This window comes from Catharus ustulatus, chromosome 29 (assembly GCF_009819885.2).
Source record: "Catharus ustulatus isolate bCatUst1 chromosome 29, bCatUst1.pri.v2, whole genome shotgun sequence".
Lineage (NCBI taxonomy): Eukaryota > Metazoa > Chordata > Aves > Passeriformes > Turdidae > Catharus > Catharus ustulatus.
Genome location: NC_046249.1, coordinates 5,536,103 through 5,561,942, shown reverse-complemented (window position 1 = coordinate 5,561,942; position 25,840 = coordinate 5,536,103). Strand labels below are relative to the sequence as shown.

The following is a 25,840-nucleotide window of genomic DNA, read 5'->3' as shown; positions in this document are numbered from 1 at the left end:
AGCGGCGGGGCCAGGCTGCCGAAGGCGCCCGCGGCCGGGGCGGGGGCCGGCACCGGGGAGCCGCCGCCGCGCTCCCGCTCCCTTAGGCCGCCCGGCCCCGCGCCCCCCGCCGGCTCCTCCGCGCCCTCCAGCCCCAGCAGCGAGAGCTGGTCCAGGGCGAACCTCAGCGCGGCGGCTTCGCCCTGCGCCGGCGGCCCCGGCGGCCCCTCCCGCTCCCGGCCGGGCTCGGGCTCCGGCGGCAGGTCCTGCCCGGCGGGCGGCGGCGGGCTGAGCAGGGTGAGGCAGCGAGGCGGGCCGCGGGCCGGCTGCCCGGGCTCGGGCTGGTACATGGAGCCGGGCATGGCGCGGAGCGGGCGCGGAGCGCAGCGGGCCGGGGCCGGGGCGGTGCCGCTGCCCGGGGCCGCCGCCGCCGCCTCCCTGCGCCCCCCGCCCCGCCCGGCGATGGGCCGGGCCGCGCCCGCCGCGCGCATGCGCGTCCTGCGCCCCGCCCACCGGGCAGGGCCCGCCCCGCCGCAGCCCCGCCCAGCCAGCCACGCCCTTGGGGACCCCGCCCTCCCCGCGGAACCGCGACCCCGGCCCGGGCCGGCACGAGGGGTCCCAGCATTTGGGGGGGGGCCCGAGCGTGGGGCACGGGGGCCCTGAGCATCGTAGGGCGTGTCCGAGCATCGCTGGGGCGTTCTGAGCATCCCGAGGAGCTCTCAACATCCCGGGAAGGAGCCGAGGGGTTCGAGCATCCCCAGGAGCCACGAGCATCCCCGGCGCACGGCACCGCCCCATCCACAGCTCAGACCCGGCTGCTCCCATCGCGGAGCGGCGGCTGGGCTGCCTGAAAAACGCTGCCGAAGCCGAGAGAGGCGGGAGGCAATCGGCGCGGAGGGGACAGCCCCGCAGTGCCACCGCTGGCACCGTCACTCGGCAGAGGGGACCGAGCAGGGCACTGGGGACGGCTAGGCACCGCAGGGACCGGGGCCGCGCAGCGCCGGAGCAGCGGCAGCTCCTCCCGCTACCGGGCAGCCGCTGCCCCCGCCCCTCCCAGGCACTCGGGGACAGAGCCACGGCACAGCCCCGCACCGGGACCCTCGATTCCTCCTTCTCGCCGAGTTACTAAACTTAAGAAAACATAAAATTTGTCTTTCCCTCTACCATTTCCCTTTGGATCTTCAACTTCTATTTCACACTGTTATTTCACGGAGTCCCAGAGCACTTTGGGGTAGAAGGGGCTACCCAGTTCCAACCCCCAATTTTGCTGCTCACGCTCAGCAGCAGCGTCACCTGGTTCTGCCTGACAAAGCCACAAACACCTCAGCAGCCCGGACACCCCGAGACCAGGGATCCCAGTCACCCTCCCCACAATAGCAGGTCACCACCACAGCAGGTCCCTGGAGCCACGGATGTCCCCTCCATGGCTCACTGCCAAGCAGCTGCCTCCAACCCCTTTGTCCCAGCCAGGACTTGAGAAAACCTCCCCTGGCTGTGCTGGCACAGCACACTCCTTCCCTGGAAAAACACAGACCAATTCCCAGCTCACCCAAGATCTCACATGCCCAGACATTCCCATTCCACAGCTCCACACTCAAGTTTAATTTTCTCCATTTACACATAATTGTTAATTGTCTTTCCCAATCACTGTCTTTGGGATTAATTCAACCGTTTGGCTTGGGATTGTTTTTAATTGCAAGAACCATCAGTGTCTGGGCTAGAAACCCCCCCTTCAATCCACCCACTCTGTTCCCATTTCAGATCCCAGGAAACATTAACTCCTGCTTCTCCATGGCCCCAAAACAAGCCACATGGGCTGGCCCTGTGCTTCCAAACCAGTGACTCTTCTATGGACAGAGACTTTCACATTCTGATACTTTGAAAAGCACACCTGAAACTTCTGTGGGATCTTTCCAGCAAGGTAACAGCCACCAGGAACTGTCTCCTTAATTCTTTCCCCTGCTTTCACGTGACAACTAAACTCACTATCTTCCAGATGCTAAAAAGTTTAATGAAAACAGTTAACAAGCTGCTTCTCCTCCTGTTTTGCCCCTTCTTCCTCTCCTCCTGCATTCTCTCCAGAGGACTCAGCTGTGAACTCCCACCAGCCCTTTCCTTCTGTCAGGCTGTTGCAGAGAAAGCTGCAGCAACTTGTTTTCCCCCCAGACAGCTCGATTTCATGGAGATGTGTCCGTATCCATCCCAATTCCTGTGCTTACACAGATCCAACAGCATCAGCACAGCTCTGGGAATCCTCCAACTCCAGACCTGCCTTCTCCATGCCATGAGCTGTTCAGAGAGCTGGCAGGCTCCAGGATTATTGCATGGAATCCTTAAATATCCCAGCTTGGAACAGACTCACAGGGACCCCTGTCCCTGCCCAGACCCCCCAACAATCCCACCCTGAGCATCCCTGAGAGCGGTGTCCAAACGCTCCTGGAGCTCTGGCAGCCTTGGGGCCAGGACCATTCCCTGGGGAGCCTGGGCAGTGCCCAGCACCCTCGGGGGGAAGAACCTTTCCCTGAGCTCCATGCCAAGCCCTGACACAGCTCCATGCCATTTTTGGCTTGATGGTTTGCACCTATTGAGGAGAAGCTTCTCCTCCAGGAACAGGCACAGGAAATCCAAGTCTGAGTTTGAGACATCTCCCCTCTCTTTGCCCTTTCACTTCCCAAAATATTTAACATAGTAAGTTGAAACAACTAAAAATAGTGGGGTTTCCATAATTTGAGACAGAAGGGTACAACCCCTTCTAAAGCTCCTTTTGTTCCCAGATAATGGAGGAAACTCAGGCATGACCAATGCTGGCTCTCCACCAGGCAACCTTGAGCAACCCAAGAGGAGTACACAGGTACCTGAACAGCTCCTCAGGGATGTCCTTGCTGCAGTTCCAACACCAAACACAGGCCTGGCCACTGCAGGCCACCACATCCCCTGCTCTGAAGCCACTGACACGTCCTGTACATGTGCTTTCAAACCCCCACTCAGGAGCTGCACTCCCAACACTGCCATTTTTGTCTCTCTGCTCTCTCACTCCTTCTGGGAAATTTCTATGTCAAGTCCAACAACACCCAGGGAAACTGCCAGTTGTTATTTTAAGCACTTTGGCAAACCTGGTTTGTAGATGTTGTGCCTCTGATCTGTTCCATTTTCAGCAGAACTAGCTCACACTTTCTTCTGAGAGTCTTAATTCCACACATGACACCAAGTGGCCTTTGGGGTTTTTTTAACCTGAGCAATTAGCAGTTCTTAAAGAGACTTGTCTTCCATTAACAGAGGAAATGAGTCTACAAATCAGGGAAGTTGTTCAGCACAATTATATTTTTTTACCAAAACATGATCATGAAGTAGAACCAACTTCACTAAACACAAGAGGAAAGAGAAGGCACTTGCTGCTTCCAGGCCCATCTGTCCAGGTGCTTCCACATTTCCTATCAGAAGTCATTCCCAAATGTTTGTACAACCTGTAACCATTTGGTGTCTGACCATTAAAGCTGTGGTTGCCCCATCCTTGGAAGTGTCCAAGGTCAGGCTGGACAGGGGTTGGAGCAACCTAGGATAGTGGAAGGTGTCCCTGCCCATGGCAGGGAGTGGGACTGGTTGGGCTTTGAGGTCCTTTCCAACCTAAACTATTCTGGGATTCTTCCACCTACAGAATAAAGATATCCCCAAAAAGAACAATAGAATCCCGTGTACAGACAGGGAATTCCAGAACACTGGGCTGAAGCATACCAGGTGTCACAGCCCATCAAGGTATTTCCTGTATGGAGAAAAAGCAACAGAAGCTCAGCAGAGCATCAGTGCTACCTACCACAGCTCCCTACTCCCTCAGGAACAACTCTGCAACTGCTGCTTATTCCAGGTCAAATGTGCAATGGCAGAAGTGACCATATCTGAGCTGGAATGCTTATTCTGCAATACAGATCATCCTTTGTAGATCCACCCCTAAAGATGGGTGAATGCACACAAGGGGGAGGCTCCTGCTTCCCCAACAAAAAAATCCCTAATTTTTCATAGAATCATCCCAGACTGATTTAAGTTGGAAGGGATGCTAGAAATCATCCAGATCCATTCCCTGCCATGGCAGTGAGACCTTCCACTGTCCCAGGCTGCTCCAAGCCTCAGGGTCCAACCTGGCCTTGGACACTGCCAGGGATCCAGGGGCAGCCACAGCTGCTCTGGGCACCCTGTGCCAGCCCTGCCCACCCTCCCAGGGAACAATTCCTGCCCAATATCCCATCCAGCCCTGCCCTCTGGCAGTGGAAGCCATTCCCTGTGTCCTGTCCCTCCAGCCCTTGTCCCCAGTCCCTCTCCAGCTCTCCTGGAGCCCCTTCAGGCCCTGCAAGGGGCTCTCAGCTCTCTCTGGAGCCTTCTCCTCTCCAGGTGAGCACCCCCAGCTCTCCCAACCTGTCCCCAGAGCAGAGGGGCTCCAGCCCTTGCAGCATCTCCGTGGCCTCCTCTGGCCTGGCTCCAGCAGCTCCACGTCCTCCTGCTGCTGTTCCCCAGGGCTGGGGGCAGCTCTGCAGGTGGGGTCTCACCTGAGTGGGGCACAGGGGCAGAATCCCCCCCTCCCCTGCTGCCCACGCTGGGGGCTCAGCCCAGCACAGGGGGGTTTCTGGGGTCAGTGCCCATGGCCAGGGCAGGGTGAGCCTCTCACCCACCAACACCCCAAATCCTTCTCCCCAGGGTTGCTCTCTGTATTTTACCATTTGTCCAAATCACAGCACTTTAGCCAAATTCTATGTAATGGGATCCAAAATCTAGAGGGAAAACTACTTTTAAAGAACGATAATAGCTGCTCTTCTCCTCTTCAGGAGGTCAATCTCTACTTTGTGCAGCTCTCCAAGCACATGCAAATCCCATGCAGAAAGCACAGGCTTGGAGCACAGCACAGTAGAGGTGCTGCAGCTCCAAGCAGAATCACAAAAAAGCCCTTACTCTGTGTGGGAAGGCTTAAGTGAATATTTCAGCACATCAGGAGCTGAATCACTGCATGTGGGTGGAGCCAGACAGATTGACAAGATCTGGAACTTGAAAGATGACCTCAGCCTGAGATCAATCATCCCACAAAGTCGCTGACTGAGGGAACAGCATATGGGGACAGCTCAAGGTGATGAGGCTCAGTGTCACAGCTGCAGTACAGGCACAAGCTACAGCTGAGGTCACCCAAAGCCTGGCCCACTGTGGTCCCTCAGAACCAGCACAGCCTTCTCTGTCACTCTGGGCATCCCCATCACCCGGGCATCTGCAGACAGACCTCCCTACAGCAGGACGTGAAAGAGGCACCTCAGGGGAAGCCATTAGAAAGGGGCTCTATTTAATGCATTTGAAGAATGAAGAATTGAGCTGTCAGGTAATGACTTTGGAGTTGTGGAGAAGCCAACTTGATGGAAAGCTAAGAATTAATTGCAGATCAGACAAAAGCATGAAAAAATAAAAGCTGGTACACCACACTTTCAGGTTTTACAGCCCTTCAGATCACTAAACCCCAGAAAATGTGCTCAGTAGGCTAATCCAGGACATGAACTGGCCTCATCTCGCAAACAAAAACATGATAGGAACTTTTCAGGATCCAACTTTTTCCAAAAGCTCAAGCTTGGGGATGTATACCCTCCCTGGAGAACCTTGTCCAGGTCTGAGTCCACAACATCAGGGGGATGTGGAGCTGCTGGAGCCAGGCCAGAGGAGGCCACGGAGATGCTGCAAGGGCTGGAGCCCCTCTGCTCTGGGGACAGCCTGGGAGAGCTGGGGGTGCTCACCTGGAGAAGAGAAGGCTCCAGGGAGAGCTCAGAGCCCCTTGCAGGGCCTGAAGGGGCTCTCAGGGACACAGGGAATGACTTCCACTGCAGAGGGCAGGGCTGGATGGGATATTGGGCAGGAATTGTTCCCTGGGAGGGTGGGCAGGCCCTGGCACAGGGTGCCCAGAGCAGCTGTGGCTGCCCCTGGATCCCTGGCAGTGTCCAAGGCCAGGTTGGACAGGGTGTCCCTGTCCCTGGCAGGAGATGGATCTGGATGGGCTTTGAGGTCCCTTCCAATTCAAACCATTCTGGGATTTTATGTATCAGAAAACCTCTCATTTGTAAATTCAAATTAAATCAGATTTCTTCAGCAAAGCATTTCTGAATTTTTCTACTGAAGATAAACCAGTTCAGGTCACTCATCGCCCAGTTCTGTGCAGTCTCCAACTGCTGATGATTGTGGTTCTGCAAGACATGAAAAATCCTCTCAGACTTACTAATGAATTGACTAGAAGTTTTCCCATTGGATGCCAAAGTTACTTCTTTACTAGTAGTTCATGTCACTAGCTAGTCAGTAGTAGTTATGGATATTGGTAAGGAACTAGCAATACTAAATGAGATGGCAAAGCAATGCCCTGACAATTCCAAGTGCATTTGGTGGGTCATTCAGGAGTTCAAAACGTTTTTCTCTCCCCACCCTCCCAAATGTTCTGTCACTGTAAATACAATTTAGCACACACTGTTCTGTGCTGTTCTCTCCTACACTCCAGCTACTCACGGGATCAGCCTGGGGAGGAGGGGGAGAAAGGTTTTCCCTCATTAATTCAAGTTGATCCCTGCTAATCTGAGAACAAATCCAAATTTTTAGCTCACTACAGCCCAGAGAGGACATTATTTTCTGTGCTGCAGAATTAGGACACCACCTTCCCATGGCTGTGTTTCATTAAAGCAGGAAGGTAAAATAGGCAACACCAGGATCCTCAACCGACCCCAAAGTCTGGAGCTATTCCAGCAGATGCAGAAATTCCTGTTCAGAGTGACAACAGCTAGGAATATGCATTTTATGTGATAGGGAAGAAGTGGTATTATACAAGTATTTGCATGGGCATCTGGACTTTAGAGATTGTTCTTATGCACATAATCCCAAATAACTAGGATTTCCTGATAGGAGAAAAAAACTTATTTTTTTTTCTCCATTAAGCATACTTCAGCCTCCTCCTCCTTAAAACACATGATCTCACACTCTTTCCAAAGGACCAGGATAATCAGTCCAGACAGAATGGTCCCTCCTTAAAGCAAGACAAAAGCACATGACTCAGGAGTCCTTCCAGGTGTCCTGCCTCATTCATATCCCACAGAGCAGCAACAAGTATTTAGATGGCACACTGGGAAGAGATTCCTGGCTGTGAGGGTGGGCAGGCCCTGGCACAGGGTGCCCAGAGCAGCTGTGGCTGCCCCTGGATCTCTGGCAGTGTCCCAGGCCAGGTTGGACATTGGGGCTTGGAGCAGCCTGGGACAGTGAAGGTGTCCCTGCCATGGCAGGAGTGGCACTGGATGAGCTTTAAGGTCCTTTCCAACCCAAACTCCCAGGCATGGTGTCACAGCCTCCCCAGGCAGGGTTCAACATGCCTGCATTCCCAGAGTCCAGCCATGTCATCCCTCCCTCTCCTCTCTCCTCTTCCTGGTGTGCTCAGTTTACAAGCAAGAAAACTCCTCCCTTTCCTTGCTCAACAGCCAGTTCAGCAAGTTCAATTTCAGATGTGAATCGAGCCAACTTTTCCTGGGCAGAACCACCTCCAAGAGCTCTGCTGGCCAAATCCAGACTGCACCAATATCCATTCCAAGTCATTCTATGGTTTGCACAAAATTTCATCCAGCTAGAATTCAGTAAAAATAACACTCCTCAAAGAGCAGAATTATGACATTCCCTTCAAGTTTTGTAAAAACAAATGGAGAGGAAAAAACTGTAGCCATCAACACCTCATACAGAAGAGAATATTAATTAATGAAATACAAGCTTTGCCTCAATTCTACTCAACTGCTTTTAAGTACATTATTTACTAATCATGTGCTTAACAAGTTATACCTCAAACAAGCTGCTTTCTCCACCCTGGGGACAGATTTGATGATAGCAGACACTTTATGCTCATCAGTCATGTCCAGGACTGAGATAAGACAAACTAATCCAGTTGTTATTGCAGCAACATGAAAAAGACACCATGGGCAGTGAAAATAAACAGTTGATTTCCTTACCTTGATAAGCAGGTAAAGTTATTGCACTTTCTTTGGCTGTGAGAGGAGTCCTGGGTCTTTTTTGGCACTTTGCACAAACAACTCCTCCGTATCAATGAAAACACAATAAACTTTGTAAACTGAAGGAAAGAGCTGAACTAGGAAAGCAGGGGGTGAGGAACAAAGAGAGTTGGCAATTTAAACTTGATATTCAGTACTTCAAAACATGAGTATCAACATCTCAATCACCTGTGTTGTGGTCTCTCAATGGTATGTTGAGATTGAAGTAGAAGTAGATAAAAACATCGCCAGATATTAAAAAAGTTTTCAAAATGTGTCAGAGGAAGACTGCTCTGGTCACAAAGACACTTCCAGTGTGGGATATGAACTGCTGGACTTGAGATCCAAAGGCTACATGGGAATAGACTCAAGTTGAGCCAGGAGAGATTTAGATTGGATTAGATTGGATATTAGGGTGGTTTTTTGTGGTGTGGGGGTTTTTTTGTTGTTGTTGTTGTTGTTTTTTGGGTTTTTTGTTGTTTTTGGTGGTTGGTTTTTGTTGTTGTTGTTGGGTTTGTTTGTTTTTTTATCTCACAGAAAGGGCTGTCCAGCCCTGGCATTACTGGGAGTGTTCAAAAGCAGTGTGGATGTGGCACTTGGAGACATGCTTTGGTGGTGAATGTGGTGGTGCTGGGCTGATGGTTGGACTTTATTATCTTAAAGATCTTTACCCACCTTAACAATTCTGTGACTCTGTATCACCAACCTGCCCAAGAGATGGGACACCCTGGCAGCCTGTCCCTTGGTGAGGACACAGGAGAGGATTCTGCAACAGGAATGAACTGCTTTCCATGAGTTTCCCTCCACATTGCCCTGTGCAGGCCCCATATGCCAAGATCCAAATCTTAGCGTGTTCTGCTCAGAGCATCTCCACTGGGAGAAGTCGGAAGGACAGAGCACAAAACTCCAGGTAAGGGCTTGAGGCAGACCAGAAGAACCTCTTCTTTGTGAGAAACATTTAATTCATCACCGTGACTTACAAGAGGACAGGTTTACAGAGTAGTAACTGTAACAGACTGTTCAGAAAGGAAAATAATGGTCACTGCCTGCAGTGCCAGGTAAAACTCCCCAAAGCAGCACCTGGCAGAGCAGCAGCAAAGTACAATTCAGCCTCCTTGCAGTACTCAAAATGAGCAATATCAACCAATTTTGTGTTTTCAAGCCTTTAAGAAAGGAGTGAATAAAGGATCAATCACTTTGGCATGGGATATTTTTCAGGGATCACTAAGCTGCACTACTCCCAAAGGCAATTCCCTGGCCCCTGGCTGTCCCTGCTAATCTTTCTCACACAATAAAGGCTCTGGGAGCTACTTTCTTCCCCAAGTTTTGGGATACCAACAACTTATACAATTGGTTGGTGGCACAATATTTAATCCACCACTCTGTAGTGTTCTCTCAGCCGAGACGGCCACGTATGGATTATGCAATGGATACCCTAAGATGAAAATAATTTTTGCAACCCAGTCAACACATTCCCCAAGCTATCAACTCTCATCTTCCTTTCCTCCCCTTGTCTCCCTTCCCAGAGATATCCATTTTTAGCCACAAGTTATGCCAATATGCTCAAAGAGGTACTGGATGAGACTGAGGAATCAATCAAGGTACCCATGGTGAAGCTGAATACTTATGAACACATTAAGGCAGGTTTCACATCAGTCCAATTTTTGACACGAAATGCTGGTCACTTCACTGCACATGCAAATAAGAAAGATTCAATACTTAATAAAAAGCTTTAAATTCATTTTTTAGATATCAATTATAGAAAAATCAACCTTTTTCCTTTCTTTTTTTTTTTAAGAGGTCAGAACATTACTGCACACAAAAGCAGGTGTGTAGTCACACCTGTTGGAATGGATCCCCTTCCCTCCACACTGAGGAACAGAGGGCAGGTTCTTGGCACCAGAAGAGAAAAAGGAGGAAGTTTTCCTCATTATCAGTCAGAAATGAGTCATCCTTCCATCCCCAGTTGAGAAAGTCCTTCTGACTGGACTTAAACCAAAGTAAAATATACCTCAGGTTGGGTATACTTGCCTCCAAGCTTCTGTTCAGAATGTCTGGACACACAGACCTCTGTATCCAAACCGTGGTGTGGAATAACCCAAATCCCCAATTCCCAGAGCTGGCAGCCCAAGTCCTCGAGTGCAGCTTCTCCTCCTCACCCAAGCTCAGGTGGGAGAGGCACTGGCAGCTCAGCTCTGAGACTACACTTCCAAGACCAATGTGGTCTTGTGAGGAAATGGTAATTCAGTGACTGCAATTCACACATGGAATGAACCATTCACAACATGAAATGACCTCCCTACAGTCAGGTACAAACAGGTAGCCCACAGCAGAGTAGCCAAGGAATGAAACAGCATCTCCCTCCCTTGGGTTAGAGAAAAAATTTCTGTGGGTCATTAAAAGTACTTCAATAGAAAAGCTTAAAAATGTATCACCCAGCACCGACCCACAAAAAGTAATACCAAAAAAAAATAAAATAATAAAAGCCAGCAAATTCAGTTCCTAGGATATCCCTCCCACCATGTGATATTCCTTTATCCCCTCCCACTTCTGCATGCCCAATCACCCTATCCCATTAGAAAAAGGAAGGGGAGTAGAGTTTAGTCAAGTTCCATCTGCAAAACTCCCCAGCAATGAATGAACCATCAGCTTCCACGTTTCCTGAAGTCCATCCAAAGGCTCTGGGGTACAGGTGGACTGGTGGTGCACTCTTGGCTCTGTGAATGGTTGTGCTGACCCTGCTGAATGGGTTTTTACTGGGAATTCTTAGATGGAACTTCCTGAAAGAGGAAAAAAAACCTTGTAACTCAAAAAGAATTTTTGTATCTTTTCTTAAGAAGAGAAATCCCACTGTCACAACACACACATGTCTTTATCTCCTGGATTTCACCTGAGGCAGACAGTTTGTTCCGGCTCCTGACTGCTGCCAGACCTCTACAGCAGAGAGGAATTCAAGGTATTCACTGTCCAAATAATGCTGCTGTTGGTGATACAGGAAAATGGGAAAAAAGAGCCCAGACACATGATGGAGTCTGCCAAAGGCCAAGCAGACTGTACATTATAATCAATCTTCAAGTTTTAGGGATTGCTTAACAAAATCAATCTTCCTCCTACCTGAAACCCACATTCCCTCCAAAGAAGCTCTTCTGCTATTCATCCTAAAAAGTCCCTTTACTCCCCCACCATATTCTTGGTTCTTGTCTGAGAGGCTCTAGAGGAGGCCAATGAGTTGATCTTAGGGCTTCACTATAGAGACAGGGGCTGAACCCTGAGCCTCCTTTTCTCCAGTCTGAGCTCCCCCAGTTCCCTCGGCCACTCTTGGTGCTCCAGAGCCTTCCCCAGCCTGGTCCAACCTGGCCTTGGACACTGCCAGGGATCCAGGGGCAGCCACAGCTGCTCTGGGCACCCTGTGCCAGGGCCTGCCCACCCTCCCAGGGAACAATTCCTGCCCAATATCCCATCCAGACCTGCCCTCTGGCAGTGGAAGCCATTCCCTGTGTCCTGTCCCTCCAGCCCTTGTCCCCAGTCCCTCTCCAGCTCTCCTGGAGCCCCTTCAGGCCCTGCAAGGGGCTCTCAGCTCTCCCTGGAGCCTTCTCTTCTCCAGGTGAGCACCCCCAGCTCTCCCAGGCTGTCCCCAGAGCAGAGGGGCTCCAGCCCTTGCAGCATCTCCGTGGCCTCCTCTGGCCTGGCTCCAGCAGCTCCACGTCCTCCTGCTGCTGTTCCCCAGGGCTGGGGGCAGCTCTGCAGGTGGGGTCTCACCTGAGTGGGGCACAGGGGCAGAATCCCCCCCTCCCCTGCTGCCCACGCTGGGGGCTCAGCCCAGCACAGGGGGGTTTCTGGGGTCAGTGCCCATGGCCAGGGCAGGGTGAGCCTCTCACCCACCAACACCCCAAATCCTTCTCCCCAGGGTTGCTCTCTGTATTTTACCATTTGTCCAAATCACAGCACTTTAGCCAAATTCTATGTAATGGGATCCAAAATCTAGAGGGAAAACTACTTTTAAAGAACGATAATAGCTGCTCTTCTCCTCTTCAGGAGGTCAATCTCTACTTTGTGCAGCTCTCCAAGCACATGCAAATCCCATGCAGAAAGCACAGGCTTGGAGCACAGCAGCTCTGCAGGTGGGGTCTCATTCTCACCTCCCCCATTCCTGACCCAAGGCCACCACACCTTTCAAAGCACAGGCTAAAAAAGCCAGTCTCATCAATATTTAAGATTCCTCCTGAAAACCTTCCTGTCCCCAGTGTTTAAGGTGAGACATGGCACCTTACCTGGACTATACATTTTCCATCTCCTGGTCATGGTCCTGCTCCTCCTCCTCCTCTTCCTCTTCTCCTTCCTCCTCTGCTCCTTCTTTCTCCGAGGGAGGATCCCCATCCCTGGCGATCTCCTCCACGTGGGCCAGCATGTCAGCCATCAGGGCCTCCTCCAGCCTCTTCCTCACCTGCTGCACCAGCTCCTCCTGCTTCCTGCCCAACACAAGGGACACCCAACATCAGCCCCCAGCGCTGCCCCTGCAAGGGAAAAGAGTCTCCAATCCCTCCAACAGAACAAAGCATGGACTGGAAAAGCCCTCTGAGAACTCCATTGTACAACAGCAACAAAAAAAACCAAACCAAAAAACCCCACCTTGCATTGTCATGCAAGTGAAGATGAAAAACACTTAAAAATTTGTCCAGTATTTGTATTATGAGTCCTGCACCTGTTTTCTGGCTGACATTTGGCTATTCTAGGAGTTGACTTTTTTTTTTAGCCTAATGCTAATTTTTAACTCCTACTACTAATACCTAACAGGTCAGCCTACTCTGCACAGACTTTCAAAAATAAGATTAGAGAAAATGAAGTTTTAGGCCATTTATTTCTGCTCATTTTCCTTTTGAGTTCCAACTCTAAGAAGTCAAAAACACAGCAAAGAAGTGATCTGCAATCAGTGGCTCATGGGGCTCCTATTTCAGCTCAGCCACAGGACATCAAAGTTACAGACTGTTTTTCCTGGTCATTTATGTCTCAGTCAAGCCCAGAAAAGTCATCCTGCAATTCCAAAAGATTTATCAAGCAATCAAAACAAGGACTGCCTTTATACAATGAATGCAAATTGCATGCTGCAGGCCTTTGGTATATTCAGTTCTTCATCAAAAGCTTCAAGTTGATTTTGACCAATCCTGATTTAACAATATTTCATTACTAAAGCAACCTATAGCAGAATAAACTGCATCCTTGTACACTGTCACCACAGCAGGCACGCCTTGGATTTGATCAATCCATAAGCTTTATTTAATTAATTTACTGACACAGAGGAAGGCAAAGAGAATCCAATCCCACTGTTTGGGATTTCTCCAATCCTTTTTTGATCAGAGATGCCTCACTCAAGGTTCCCCCAACTCAGACACTTTTGTAAAACAGGGAAACTTGACATGAAAAACAAACGTGATCCCAAAACTTCAGAGTAACTGAGCACAGCCAAAATAAAAAATAGTGGGGCTTAAGCACATGACAGAGCTTAATGGAACTACTTTTGTCTACTCAATTGCTAGAGAGCCATTCAAATTAATTCCCAAGCCACAGTGCTCCATCAGACATTCAGAAAGAAAAGTAAAGCACTGTTTGAGCACAAGGAACCTTGCTCCAGGACAGCAAGTGCTATTTCCAGTTCACACCTGATATCTTCATCTGTCACCATGAAGGCTTTGCAGAGAGGCTGGGAGGTGTTCAGCCAGACCCCAGGGTTCTTCTCCACGGCTGCAGAGAGCTGGCCAGTGATGGGCATGGTGCTGGTGTGCAGGGCACTGGCGATGGCAGAGAGCAGAGTCTCATCTGTGCAGCCTGGACCAACCCCTGCAATGGGGAGGAAAATCCATAACCAGCACTGCCCCAGGCACGGAGCAGGAAATCAGGACAAGGGGAATTAAATTTTAATGCCAAGCACAGGCTGTCAGCTTGAAAGCTCACACGACATAAATCTAGACCTAAATGCTTCTAACAGCACCTGTGCAGCTCTCTGAGGGTATTTAAACTTAGAGCACCTCCTCATTTTGTTACAAGCAAAAAGATAGTAAAACCCACCAAATTAGGAAGGAAAGATATTCCCATTCTGCTTGAACAAGGCTCAGAGAGCTGGAGGTGCTCACCTGGAGAGAAGGCTCAAAAGAGACCTCAGAGCCCCTCACAGTGCCTAAAGAGGCTCCAGGAGAGCTGGAAAAGGACTTTGGACATGGGATTAGAGGGACAGGACACAGGGAATGGCTTCCCACTGCCAGAGGGCAGGCCTAGATGGGATAATGGGAAGGAATTCCTGGCTGTGAGGGTGGGCAGGCCCTGGCACAGGGTGCCCCGAGCAGCTGTGGCTGCCCCTGAATCCCTGGCAGTGCCCAAGGCCAGGCTGGACAGGGCTTAGAGCAGCCTGGGACAGTGGAAGGTGTCCCTGCCCACGGCAGGGTCTGGAACAGGATGAGCTTTAAGGTCCCTTCCAACTCAAACCCAAGCAGCATTCTGGGATGCTCTGTTGTTTCTGGAAAATGAATCCCCCAAAATGCTGACAAGCTTTGCTTCAGCGTCTCCTCAGAACAAAGAGCACTGGGATCCCCAGGCAAACCTCTACAGCTCCTGCTGCAGCAGGAATGGCCATGGCCCTGCCAGGCCCTGGGAACAGGGAGCTCACCTTCAGCACCTTCATTCACTGCTGCCAGGTGCCAAGATTCCAGCCCTGAGTGAAGGGCACCCTCTGATTACCTTGCAAGCCTTTGGGAAGGTCCATTGTCTTCACCAGCTCCTCTGCAATGTCAAAGGCATTCAGTCCACTCAGCTTCTTCTCCCAAAAGAGCTGCAATCAAAGCAGGTGGTTATTGGTGGTTATTGGCACAACCAGAAATGGAACTGACAGCTCCACAAAATCCTTGCTTCCTGGGTAGAGAGGAAACAGCAGTGCTGGGGACAGTTTAATGTGGATGTACCAGAGAAGGGATCCAGGAACAATCTTCACTGCCAGTCAGCCCCACAACTCCTCTCTCCCAATTTGCTGCCTTGGAAATCTCTCTTTTCTTCCAGGGCCTGGTACTTTCATTGCTCTGGGTTGCAGCAGCAAGGCCAGGCTTGCTGACTTTCAGCTGCAAGCCCACAGTGTGAGACAGCCTTTTTTATACCCTATTTCTCTCCTACATATCCCACAGAAAGTTAAGGAATGCAAGACCTGTATTCAAGGCAAAGTATTATTTTCTTCCTGTCCAGCAGTTTGGTCCTTTCTCCCATGTCTGGTCCTTCACCAGGTTTTGAGACATGGGCTCTCCCCAGGTTTAAAAGCACCTGAATGTCTGGTGTGGTAGAAAGTCAAATACGTCACCTTGATAGCAATGCATAGCTGGAGGATCAACTATCTTGCAAATAACCACACTCTTATTGAGGTTTTGAGAAATCAAGAATTCACCTCTAGAGTCCATGCACACCCCACTCCTTTTTCCTGCCTTAAAAATCCAAGTGGAATTGACCCTATGTGACTTTTCCAAAAAGGGGAATGAGGGCACTCAGAGCCCAAACACAGGAGGGATGTCCTCTAGCTTTTCAAATAGTTGTTTTCTGGGTTTTTTGTTACTCAGAGAAGCTGTGGTTGCCCCAGTCCTGGAATTGTTGGATGTGGCTTGGAGCAACCTGGGAGAGTGCAAGGTGTCCCTGCCATGGCAGGGGGTGGGACTGGATGGGCCTTTAAATTTTGCAGAAATATCTGGAGTCTGCTGAGCAAAAGTTGAAATATTCTGCAGTCCAGTCAAATATCTTAAACAGGAACACAAATCCAGCTTGGAACTGGAAGAGGGCATTTTATCTTTAGTGCTCTCTTTTATAGCCTTAACTATAAAAACTGCAGGAATAGCAACAACACAGTGAGCATACAGGATCTACTTCCCCAGAAAACCATGGTAAGACCCTGTCAACCTGTAAAAAAACCAGAAAAAATCCACCCCAACCACCAAAAAACCCCACATATTTCAGATAAGTTCTACCTCACACCTAGAGGTTCTAGTTGAACTAAATTTACGTAGTTCTTAGAAACTGCCTTCAAAATGTGTTTTCTAAAGTTTTCAGAAAAGGTTTTCAGTGTTCCAACAGGTACAGCTCATTTTACCAGGGCCTTCCCTTGTCCTGAGCACCCTCTCCTTCAGTTTTGGTGTGTTCTCTTGCTTGCAAATACACACTTGTGATAAGAAAAACACTTTGATTTTGTATTAATAATAACATTCTACGTGAATTTATGATCTTATACTGGCAGAGTTGACTTCTACTGATGTACAGTCCCTTGCACTGCAACAAACACCACACTGAATGTGATCCATGCAGGAACATGGATTTAATGGAACATGGAATTCTTACACAGCTGCAACATTTGATAGTGATTCTAAACCTAAGTGTCCTCTAAAGTGGTTACAATGTCTGAGTAATTTTGTAGCTAATACTTAATTAATGACATTCAGGTTTAACAACACCAGAAGTGTGATCTAACCAAAGACTGGAGTTTGTAAAACCCAGTGCACAGAGACTGGGAATGGGATTTGTTCTGATTTTAAGAGCTGAAAGCTCTCCAAGCCACTGCTTCTGAAAGATCAGATTTTTCTGAAGTGTCAGAGATCAGGAGTTGCCAGGGAATATTTGTTCAGCATCACAAAATTAAAGTGGATTATTTTGGGATTCTCCCAGTAGCAAATCCAGGAGTTTCTCAGCCTTACCTGCCTGGGTTGGTCCACAGCTTTCTGGGGGTCACTCTTCACCTTGTTGCTAGGGTGGTTTGTGATCTTTGTGACAGGCTGTTTGAAGATAGAGGCTGTCTGTCTCACAGGCAGGGCAGTGTTCAAATCAGGCTTGCCCTGTTTCAAACAAGAAGAAAAGGAAAAATCCACAAAAACAGTTTCAATTTGCTAAAATGCTATTACAGACACAAAGAAGTGCAGCAGGGAACAGTTCCTGGGCTTGAAATCTTGGCTAATCTCAAGTTATACAAGTTAGGCTGCTAAAAATACATAACTAAATTCAAATCTTGCCTTAGACCTATCAAAGTTTTCCTCTCATTCTCTTTAACATAGCAGTCTCCTCCCATGTTAGTTCACACACATCAGTTTTACTCTCATTTTTAATGACTTTAGGAGTCAGAACAAACCATGTGTGATCACTAAAAGAGAGGATTACAACACAACAGTTGTAATAAATAAAAAAATTACGAACAGGGTTTTAGAGGCTGGTTTCTGAATCCCAAAACTACTCCAAACTATTCCTTCTAAACTCAGTTATGACCAAAAAGCAAATCAACACAGCTGGAAGTTGAATCCCTTTTTTAACCTTTGGTTCTGAACAAAGCTCAGCTTTTAAATGAAGCTGATAATCAATTTTGCACTACATGACTGCATTTTCTGTTAGGGGAAGCATAGGAAGACTGTTCCTCGTGCCCAAAATCTAACACACAACTCTTGGAATGGCTGTAGGACACGCTTTGTTCTCAGGGATGCAAACACTGCGTCTGCTTCACAGATTTATTCATGAGATGTAGAAAAGATGCATTCAGGACAAATATAATTCTGAACCATCTGGGTGCTAATCCATTCAGAAGCCAGTGATAACATTTGTACATTTATTGAGAGTTTTGGGCAGAATTTTTAGCCCAAGAGGTGTGTGAGCTGCTGGTCTCTGCCTCAAGGCAGGTCTCGAAATATCACTGCAGCACCCAGGACTGCAACAAATGTTCCCAGCACTCTTGTGATGATGATCCTTGACTGGCTGATGTATTTTAAAAATGAGCATTGTGCCTTTTCCACATTCAGTGTTTAGGTGCATACAAAGTAGCTTTTGGGTTCTGGGAAAGATTTTAGCACCTGATGAAGAACCTCAGGAATGACTTGGGACAATCAATTCAGACAGGGAATCTGTCACTGCCATCCTGACACCTCAACAATCTGAATTACCAGCTAGAGAATCTTTAATTTTGTTCTACAAATAGACCTCACAGTCCTCTTCCCTCTCACACTTTTTGCCCCAAATGCCACCTCCCCTCCCATCAATGCCAAAGCTGGGTCACCAGCACAGCCTGAGAGAGCTCCAGTGAGTCACAGGCAGGAGTTGCAGCATCTCGTCATCCCTGTGGACCCAAATCCCTCCTCTCCTCTCAAACCAAAGGCAAGGGCAGGGCAGAGCTGCTGCACAGCCCCAGGAGATGTGGGGCTCTGGAGCAGATTGCACTGGAGGAGGTGAGCTCACGCTCTAGGCAGGTGGATCACAGAATCATGGAATGGTTTAGATTGGAAGGGACCCTAAAGCCCATCCAGTCTCACCCCCTGCCATAGGCAGGGACATCATCCACTGTCCCACTCTGCTCCAAGCCCTGTCCAACCTGACCTGGGACACTGCCAGGGATCCAGGAACAGCCACAGCTGCTCTGGACACCCTGTGCCAGGGCTCCCCGCCCTCCCAGGGAACAATTCCTGCCCAATATCCCATCTCTGAGCTCTCCCTGGAGCCTCCTTTTCTCCAGGTGAACACCCCCAGCTCTCCCAGTCTGGCTCCAGAGTAGAGGGGCTCCTCAGCACTCATTCCCACAGGTCAGTGCCTTTCTTGTATTGGGAACTGAGGAAGGTGACAGTCTCTTCCCTGCCCTCCTCCACAGAAAACTGAGCAGTGACACAACTCTCTTGCATAGCACCAACCCCCTGGCAGCAGCATTTGTCCAACCCTTACCAACAGAGATCTTCTGACCCAGCTCCAAGTTCACACTTCAGTTACCAAATGCTGCCTTTTCCCTCATTCCCAGACACTGCTCTGGCAGTCCCACAGCAGGGGAAGTGCTGCTGCTGCTCAGTCTTACTTTGGCTTGGTTGGAGCAGTCGTAGCGCATCCTCTGCCTGTTCTTGTTCATTTTGTTCATCAGCATTTTCCCCGTGCGGAAGTCAAAGGTGCCCAGGTCCATGGAGCTGCCCAGGTAACGCGCCAGCTGAGGTTTGCTCCGGAACTTCTTCCCACTGGGGCTGGAAAAAATACACCAGAGAGAGATGGAGGCAAACTTAAACCCTGTGGGCTTCCACAATGGCACCTCTGCAACTCAGGAGAGAGAATTTTTATTTCCTTCCTGAAAAACACATGCTGGAATTTCAAGAATGAAGCTCACATTCAACTCTAAAACTCACGTTTTTGCTTTCATGTTGACTCCTTCTCGCGTGGAACACATAAGTTAAGCTAAAATGTTTTTATATGTCAAGAGAAAGAGTTAGTTTAGGTAAACAAATGCAGCACAATAACCATCAAGGGAGATCTCAGCACAGAAGTACTTTTTATTCAGTTGACTCTCATAGTAAATGCCCATTTTCAAGTATAATTTCTTCTCCCAGGACTATTGTATTTGACCAGCACTACAAATGCTCCCTGTCTCCTCTCCCTGCCCCTTGAACAACACATTCAGGTTTGATTCTATGTCTTTTGTAACATCCTGAAGACTTTAGAAAAGGAGAAAATCAGAAGTTACCTACTGACAGGCTGCAAAACAAAGAATCACAAAGTGATGCGAAGATAAATGTCAAAACCTCATAAAACTTTCCATGAATGGCAAAAGGGAAGAGAGATTGTTCTGCAGCACCTGGGTTTCCATGAAGACTTAACTTGGAGAGCAGGTACAAATAATTCCAAATCTTTATTGCTTTTTTCTTTGGGTTTTTTTGTGGGTTTTTTAATAATCCAATATCATAAAGTAGAATAAGTCAGTGTGTTATGGTTGCAGTGCAGGACTATAAGCACCAAGTATTCTTTACCTTCTCACTGAGCATCATAACACCTCTGTATTCCCTTGATTGCTCTCACTTCTGGTTTTCTCCACCTTGCAACTTGCATATTCAATCCTAGTTCACATCCAGGAGAAGTCCATTCCCTGTATATCCATCCCACTATCACAGGTTAATGGGCTGGAAGGCATTTTAAGACCAAAAATGCCAGTTACCACCTTATCTCACACTGGTGAGATACTGGCAACCTTACCAGGGTCTTAACAACAACAAAACAAAAAGGAAAGTCTATTTTCTCATATTGTCTCCTCCTCTGAAGCTTTATTAGGGAAAAACCAGCATAAGCAGAGAATTTCTGGTATAGGACACTGACAAAGCAATTAGGCTAAGTCAGACTGTACATGAAAAAAAAAATAGGTTAAGAAAAAAACAAACCCAGAAAGTACCAAAGTATTAAAAGCTCTCCAAAAACTGAGATAAATTTAATAGAAATTACACTAAAACTGAAATTAGAATAAGTGTCTCGAAGGAGTTAAGACTGAAAGGTTGTGGTGATCCCACACAGCATCTGCTTAGGAAGCTCCTGGCTCCAACTGCTCCCAAGCTGCTTATCCTGCCTGGATCTCCTCCCTGCCACCACCACTGCTCACATATGCCAGTGTTCATGCAAATGAACCAGCTGAGGAAAATAATCCATCTTTGCAGGGCAGGGAGAAGAGAAGGAAGCACTCCCTCACTGGTTATTCCTCAGCTGGACCAGCTCCCTGTGGAGCTGCACTTGGGCCAGGAGACAACACAGAGTAAGACCAAGCAGCCAGGAACAGAGCCTGTGTCCAGCCTCAAATTTATGAATCCCTTTTTCATACTATAAAGGGAGTTATTTGCCTCAGTCCAGAGAGAGGAATAACCAATCCAGCAGCTTCAGGGCAGAGCTGTTGCTGCCAGTGAAGCCAGGAAGAGAAACTCCTGCAACATGAAGAACATGGCACTGCTTCCTCTTCCAAGATCTGCTGCTCCAATTAAGGGTTTAGTGTCTTAGCAGGTTTAAAAATAACACATTAAAGTGCAGAGTAACTTCCAGAACAGTCAGTACAGTCAAAAGACAAGATTTTAAGTGAACAGAGCCCTTCATCTCTGTGTGTTTAGTACGTGCTGTGGTTGTTTTGCAAGGAAGAACTGAAAAGCTGCTCAGAGTCTCAAAAAACCCACCTGAAATGACTGAGAGTCCTGTCTCTTCCTGGGGAAGCTTGGCCCAAAGGAAAAGCACTGAAATGTTCAGAAGAAAAACTTTTATTCTGATTAGGTCGTGCAAAAGGCAGGATCATCCCCAGGCTCTCTGGGACAACAGCAGACCAGGGAGCAAAGCTATGACCAAAAGGTGACAGTGAACTGAGAAAGGGGTGGGGTGCCCTGGAGCTCCGGGGGACCCTGTGGCAGGACCATGCAGGACACTGGGGCACCTACACACACCAGGGAGGGTCAGAGGTGGTGGGAGTGCCACAGGAACCCAAACCTGAGTGGGACTCCTGCTGCACACCGGGACACACAGAAACTCCCCCAGCACCACAGAACTCTGAGCCCTGTTAAAGTGCCCTTTAAATGTCACAAAATACAAAATTTACCTCCTTCTGCTCCTCCTGCACTCCTGGTTTTGCACAAAGAGGGCCATTTTGGTATAAAGCTGCAAACCCCAAGCTCTGCTCTGTAACATCCCCCCAGGCAGTGACGCTGAGAGTTGGATTGATCCGGGCTCCCGAATGAGGCTCTGTCACAGTTGCCCGTGTGTGAAAGGCAAGGACACGGCCAAGTTGCAAAGGAGTTAACAAGTTGCAAAGGATTTTCCATGCTCATCCATCACCAGCTCCGGGGCTTTATTCGCTTGGGCCGCCTGGCTCCGGCTAACAAAACAGACCTGGCTGCTGGGAGCCGCCCCGAGCCACCCCCAGCTCTCATTCCCAGACTTTTCCGCGCGGATTAAGCCGCGTTCGGGGCAGTCTATTGAAGGGCCAGGTGCCCCTGCTCTCCATGTGCAGCTCACCCTTTGTTTCCTGCCTTATATTCTTAAGGAGAGAGCGGCTGCCCAGGCCCTCTCCCCTCCTCCTTCATCAGAGTCTCCTCCCCTCTGCTCTCCCATTTAGCCTGCACAGAATCTGCACAACTTGGGAAGCAAGGGACAAAAGAAAAAAAAACAAAAAAAACCAAAAAAAACCCAAAAACCTGAGCAAACCCAGCCACCGCCTGCCTCTGGAAGAAATGGAGGCAGGATTAAGCCAGGGAAAACGGGTCACTGAAAGCAGACACTCAGAGCCTCGTTCCCTCGCTGGATGGGGCAAGGGAAAAACACAAAATTATTCTCCTTGCTTTCCATCCTTCCCTCCCCAGCTCTGCTCCAGGCAAATCCCAGCACCAGGGGCTCCTGGAGTGCTGCAGGACCTCCCGATGGTGCTCCCAGGGAGATGGGGACCCCAGGACACTGCACAACCCACCAGTGTCAGCATCTCTTTCACAGCATCCTCACTTTATCCCTGGATGCAGCATCCACACCCAGCCCTGCCTCGGGGTCCCACACTCCAGCTGGGTTATGCTGGGATGAGCTGGTACAGCCATAAAAACCATGCCAGACCAGCTGGGGACACCTCCAGCTGCCACAGCCCATCCCACCCCACACCCTTAGACACATCCACAGCCCCATCCCTACCCCACATCCTCACACATCCACAGCCCCATCCCACGGCTCTGCAGGAGCAGCCTCGTGGACCCGACCTGTCCCAAGCACAGAAGGGATGATGTTCCCAAGGGATGATGCTCCCTGCCCCACAGGTCAATGGGGGGGCTTCGTTCAGCAACTTGGACTCCAACCATACCAACCCCCCCAAAAAAACCCAAACAAAGCACTTGGAAACACACAAAATATCCCAAATTTTCAGAGGCATCACATCCCTAAAGAAGAGCCCAAGTGGCAGCTCTGCAACCTCCCGGTGCTACAAACACAAACACAACCAGATGATTTTGTAGGGCTCAACTCAGGCATCATGGAATTGTTAAGGATAAAAAAGACCTTTAAGATGATCAGATCCAACCATCGCCCCAGCATCACCACCATGGTCACCACTAAACCACGTCCCCAAGTGCCACATCCACAGGTTTCTTGAACATTTCCAGGGATGATGACGCCACCACCGCCCTGGGCAGCCTGTTCTAATCCTCTACAACCCTTTCCATGAAAAAAATCTCCCTAATACCCACCCTAAACAGCCCCTGGTGCAACTTGAGGCCACTTCCTTCTCCTGTGAAAAATCATGAGCTTTCCTGCAGCCAAAGCAGAGCAACAGAGGAAAAGCAAAGCACAGACTCGGTAAAAGCATTCTGCTTCACATTTTTTTCAAAAAAAGATTGCACTGATCAAAATATCCCTGGAGGAGTGTTAAAAACATTCCCTTCCAACTTCTTACATTTGTGCTGCAAAGGTAAAGAATTCTCAACAAAGTAAGTTTCACACAAGAGTGTGAAGTTTCCCAGCACAGTGATGTCAACAACTTGAGGCAGAGATGAGCAGCAATCCCAAATTTCTGACACTTGGTCATCAAACCGTCAGGAGAAAAGCTCTGAACAAAAAAGCCCCACAAAGCAGCACTAAACTCTCCTTCTCCTGTGTGAGAACCCTGAGTTTGAAGAGAGCCAAAACTCTCTCAAAGACAACATACCACTTGGACAAAATCCCTGTCACGATTTTCTTCCCGAAATCCTCCATCCCTGCACTTTTCCTGCTCACTCCAAATCCAGCCCACAGGTCCCACCATATCAGCCAGAAGCCCTCCTAATGGTGAGGTTCGAGGACTGGCTTTAAAAACCTGCCCAGGGACTCACACCTCGAGGAAGATGTAATTTCCAGCCAGAGACTGGCTCGAACACACATCTCACAGGAGGTATTCCACAAGCCCTCCTTGCATCTGTATATCCCCAGGAGCTGGACAGAACAATCACCCAGCTAACAGGCAGAACTTGCACAGGTATTACTGAACTGCCACACCTGTATTTGCCACTCTGAGGTAATGCAAAATGCAACAGAAACCAAAAATTAATGCAACAAAGTTCTGTTCTACCTTTGATCTCTGTCCAAATTGATACAAAGGGAAAACCCGTAATTTGGGAATAAAAGCGTGCTACTTATCCTCTCTCTCCCTTTTCTAAAGTTCAGCTTAGACATTGCAACTTAACAAACAAGTTCTGGGAAAAACAGGATATTTGAAGCTTTCTGCTGCTGGTGGTGGTCTCATCCTGCCCTCAGCCCCCAAGCTGCAGCAGCAGAATCGGCTTCACGCTCTCGAGGATGGCATTTTCTGGATCGCTCACCCTTTTCTCACAACCACAATCTGATTCTAAAAACGAAACCTGAAGCTAAAGCTGTGGCTGCCCCATCCCTGGAAGTGTTCAAGGCCAGGTTGGACGGGACTTGGAGCCACCTGGTCCAGTGGAAGGCGTCCTGGCGGGGGGTGGAACGAGACCGGCTTTAAAGTCCCTCCCAACCCAAACCAGCCTGTGAGGGAGGATTCTGTGACAGATGCAGAAGCCGATGCTATGTATGGATCTTCCCGACAAGCAGGGCCAGGTGAGGACACAGGGACAGCTCCTGCCGCGTTCCCAGCTCCCGCCGGACCCGAGTTTCACACCTCAGCCCGCGGGTGCGGGGAGGATCCATATGGCCACCTACAGCCGTATGAGCCATGCAGGGCTATAAATAGCAAGCCTCCAGCTCCCGGGCCATGTGCTCCCCCACAGCCACACTCCGGGAAGGTGCATGCCGAGCCCGCCCCGCGGCCGCCACCCCCGGCAGCCGACGCTGCCTCCCCACAATTCCTAAGTACGCCCAAAAAGCAGCAGGGCGAGCCCCGAGAAACAAGAAACAAGAGCCCTGCTGCTCATTTGAGAATGAAGAGCCCCGGGTGTTCGCAGGGCTCCGAGAGGACACGGGGGCTCCTCAGGGCGCTCCCCCATCCCTGAGGGGGCCGAGCATCCCCGGCCTCCCCCGGGCCGGGGTCCCGCTCCCTTCCCCTCCACCTGTGGCTGCAGCCCCGGCCCGGCCTCCCGCGGCCCCCCCGCGCCCGGGGCGGCCCCGCCGAGCGCTCCCACCTCTTCCGCTCCATGGCGGCTCCTCCCGGCCCGCTCCTGCCTGGCTCCGGCCGCCTCCCGCCGGCTCTTCCCGGCCGCCGCGCTCGCCTCCCGCCGCCGCCTCTTCCGCGCTCCCGCTGCCCCCGGGAGGCGGCGCCACGGCCCCGGCTGGTCCCGCTCCCGGTCCCGCTCCTTTTCCGGTCCCGTTCCCGCGGGCGCCGCCGGGCCCTGGCCCCGCTCCCGCCGGCCGGTGTACGCCGCTCCCTCCGCCCGCCCCTTCCACCCACCGAGCCACCTCCCACCGCCCGCCGCGCCCGGATCCCTCCGCCCGCATATAGTCCCTCCCCCCGCTGCCCCCGCGTGGGACCCCCCCCGGCCCAGCCCCGCTCCCCACGGCGAACCCCGACGGTCCCGGCCTTACCCCAGCGCCGAGCGCCGCGGGCCCCCCCGGTGTCCCGGCAGCGCCGCTTTGGGCATCTTCCCCCGCGCCCGCCCCGGCCGCACTGGCGGCCCCGCGACCCCCGGCCCCGCCCCGCGCCCTGGGGATGCGGACCCGCCCGGACCCCCGGGGAGAACCGGCCCTCGCAGTGGGGCTGCCCCTGGGGGGGTTCGTTCCGCGCAACAGCGGCACGCCAAAAATAAACGCTAAAAAAAAAAAAAAGAACAAACAAAAAAACAAAAAATGGGGTAAATCTGCACATGAGGAACTGGAGTGAAGACAAAGCAATGAAAAGTTTTTCAGGAAAGCGTGTAAAGCAACACCTACTGCAGCTGCACTAGCAAATCCCCTACTGTGGTACCGCCAGGAGAGATGTCTGCCTCCTGCCACCAGGGAACATCCACCTGGGAGCCCCAGCTTTGGGAATGAGGTACCACCCAGCACCTGAATTTCAGCAGCTCGTGTTCCTTGCCATTCCAGTATCCACATGCTGGGAAACACCATAAGGCAGCCTCCTTCCCAAAGCAATCAGAAGAATCAAT

At 50.3% G+C, this 25,840-nt stretch overlaps 1 protein-coding gene across 4 annotated transcripts; it reads right to left on the bottom strand.

Moving 5' to 3' along the window:
• Positions 1 to 8,950: 8,950 nt before the first annotated feature.
• On the bottom strand, positions 8,951 to 25,355 carry MBD3 (methyl-CpG binding domain protein 3). 4 transcript variants are annotated; one of them, XM_033082397.2, is made up of 8 exons: positions 25,281 to 25,355; positions 20,960 to 21,016; positions 18,844 to 19,003; positions 16,721 to 16,858; positions 14,739 to 14,829; positions 13,667 to 13,844; positions 12,281 to 12,478; positions 8,951 to 10,789 (listed from the first exon to the last, which is right to left on the bottom strand). In XM_033082397.2, the coding sequence occupies exons 1-7, from the start codon at positions 25,334 to 25,336 to the stop codon at positions 12,286 to 12,288; spliced, it is 873 nt and encodes a 290-aa protein (XP_032938288.1). In that variant the 5' UTR covers positions 25,337 to 25,355; the 3' UTR covers positions 8,951 to 10,789; positions 12,281 to 12,285. The 4 variants fall into 4 exon arrangements, with proteins under 4 accessions (XP_032938288.1, XP_032938289.1, XP_032938287.1 ...); XM_033082398.2 differs by lacking the exon at positions 25,281 to 25,355 and adding an exon at positions 24,881 to 24,944; XM_033082396.2 differs by lacking the exon at positions 25,281 to 25,355 and adding an exon at positions 21,373 to 21,928.
• Positions 25,356 to 25,840: the final 485 nt, after the last annotated feature.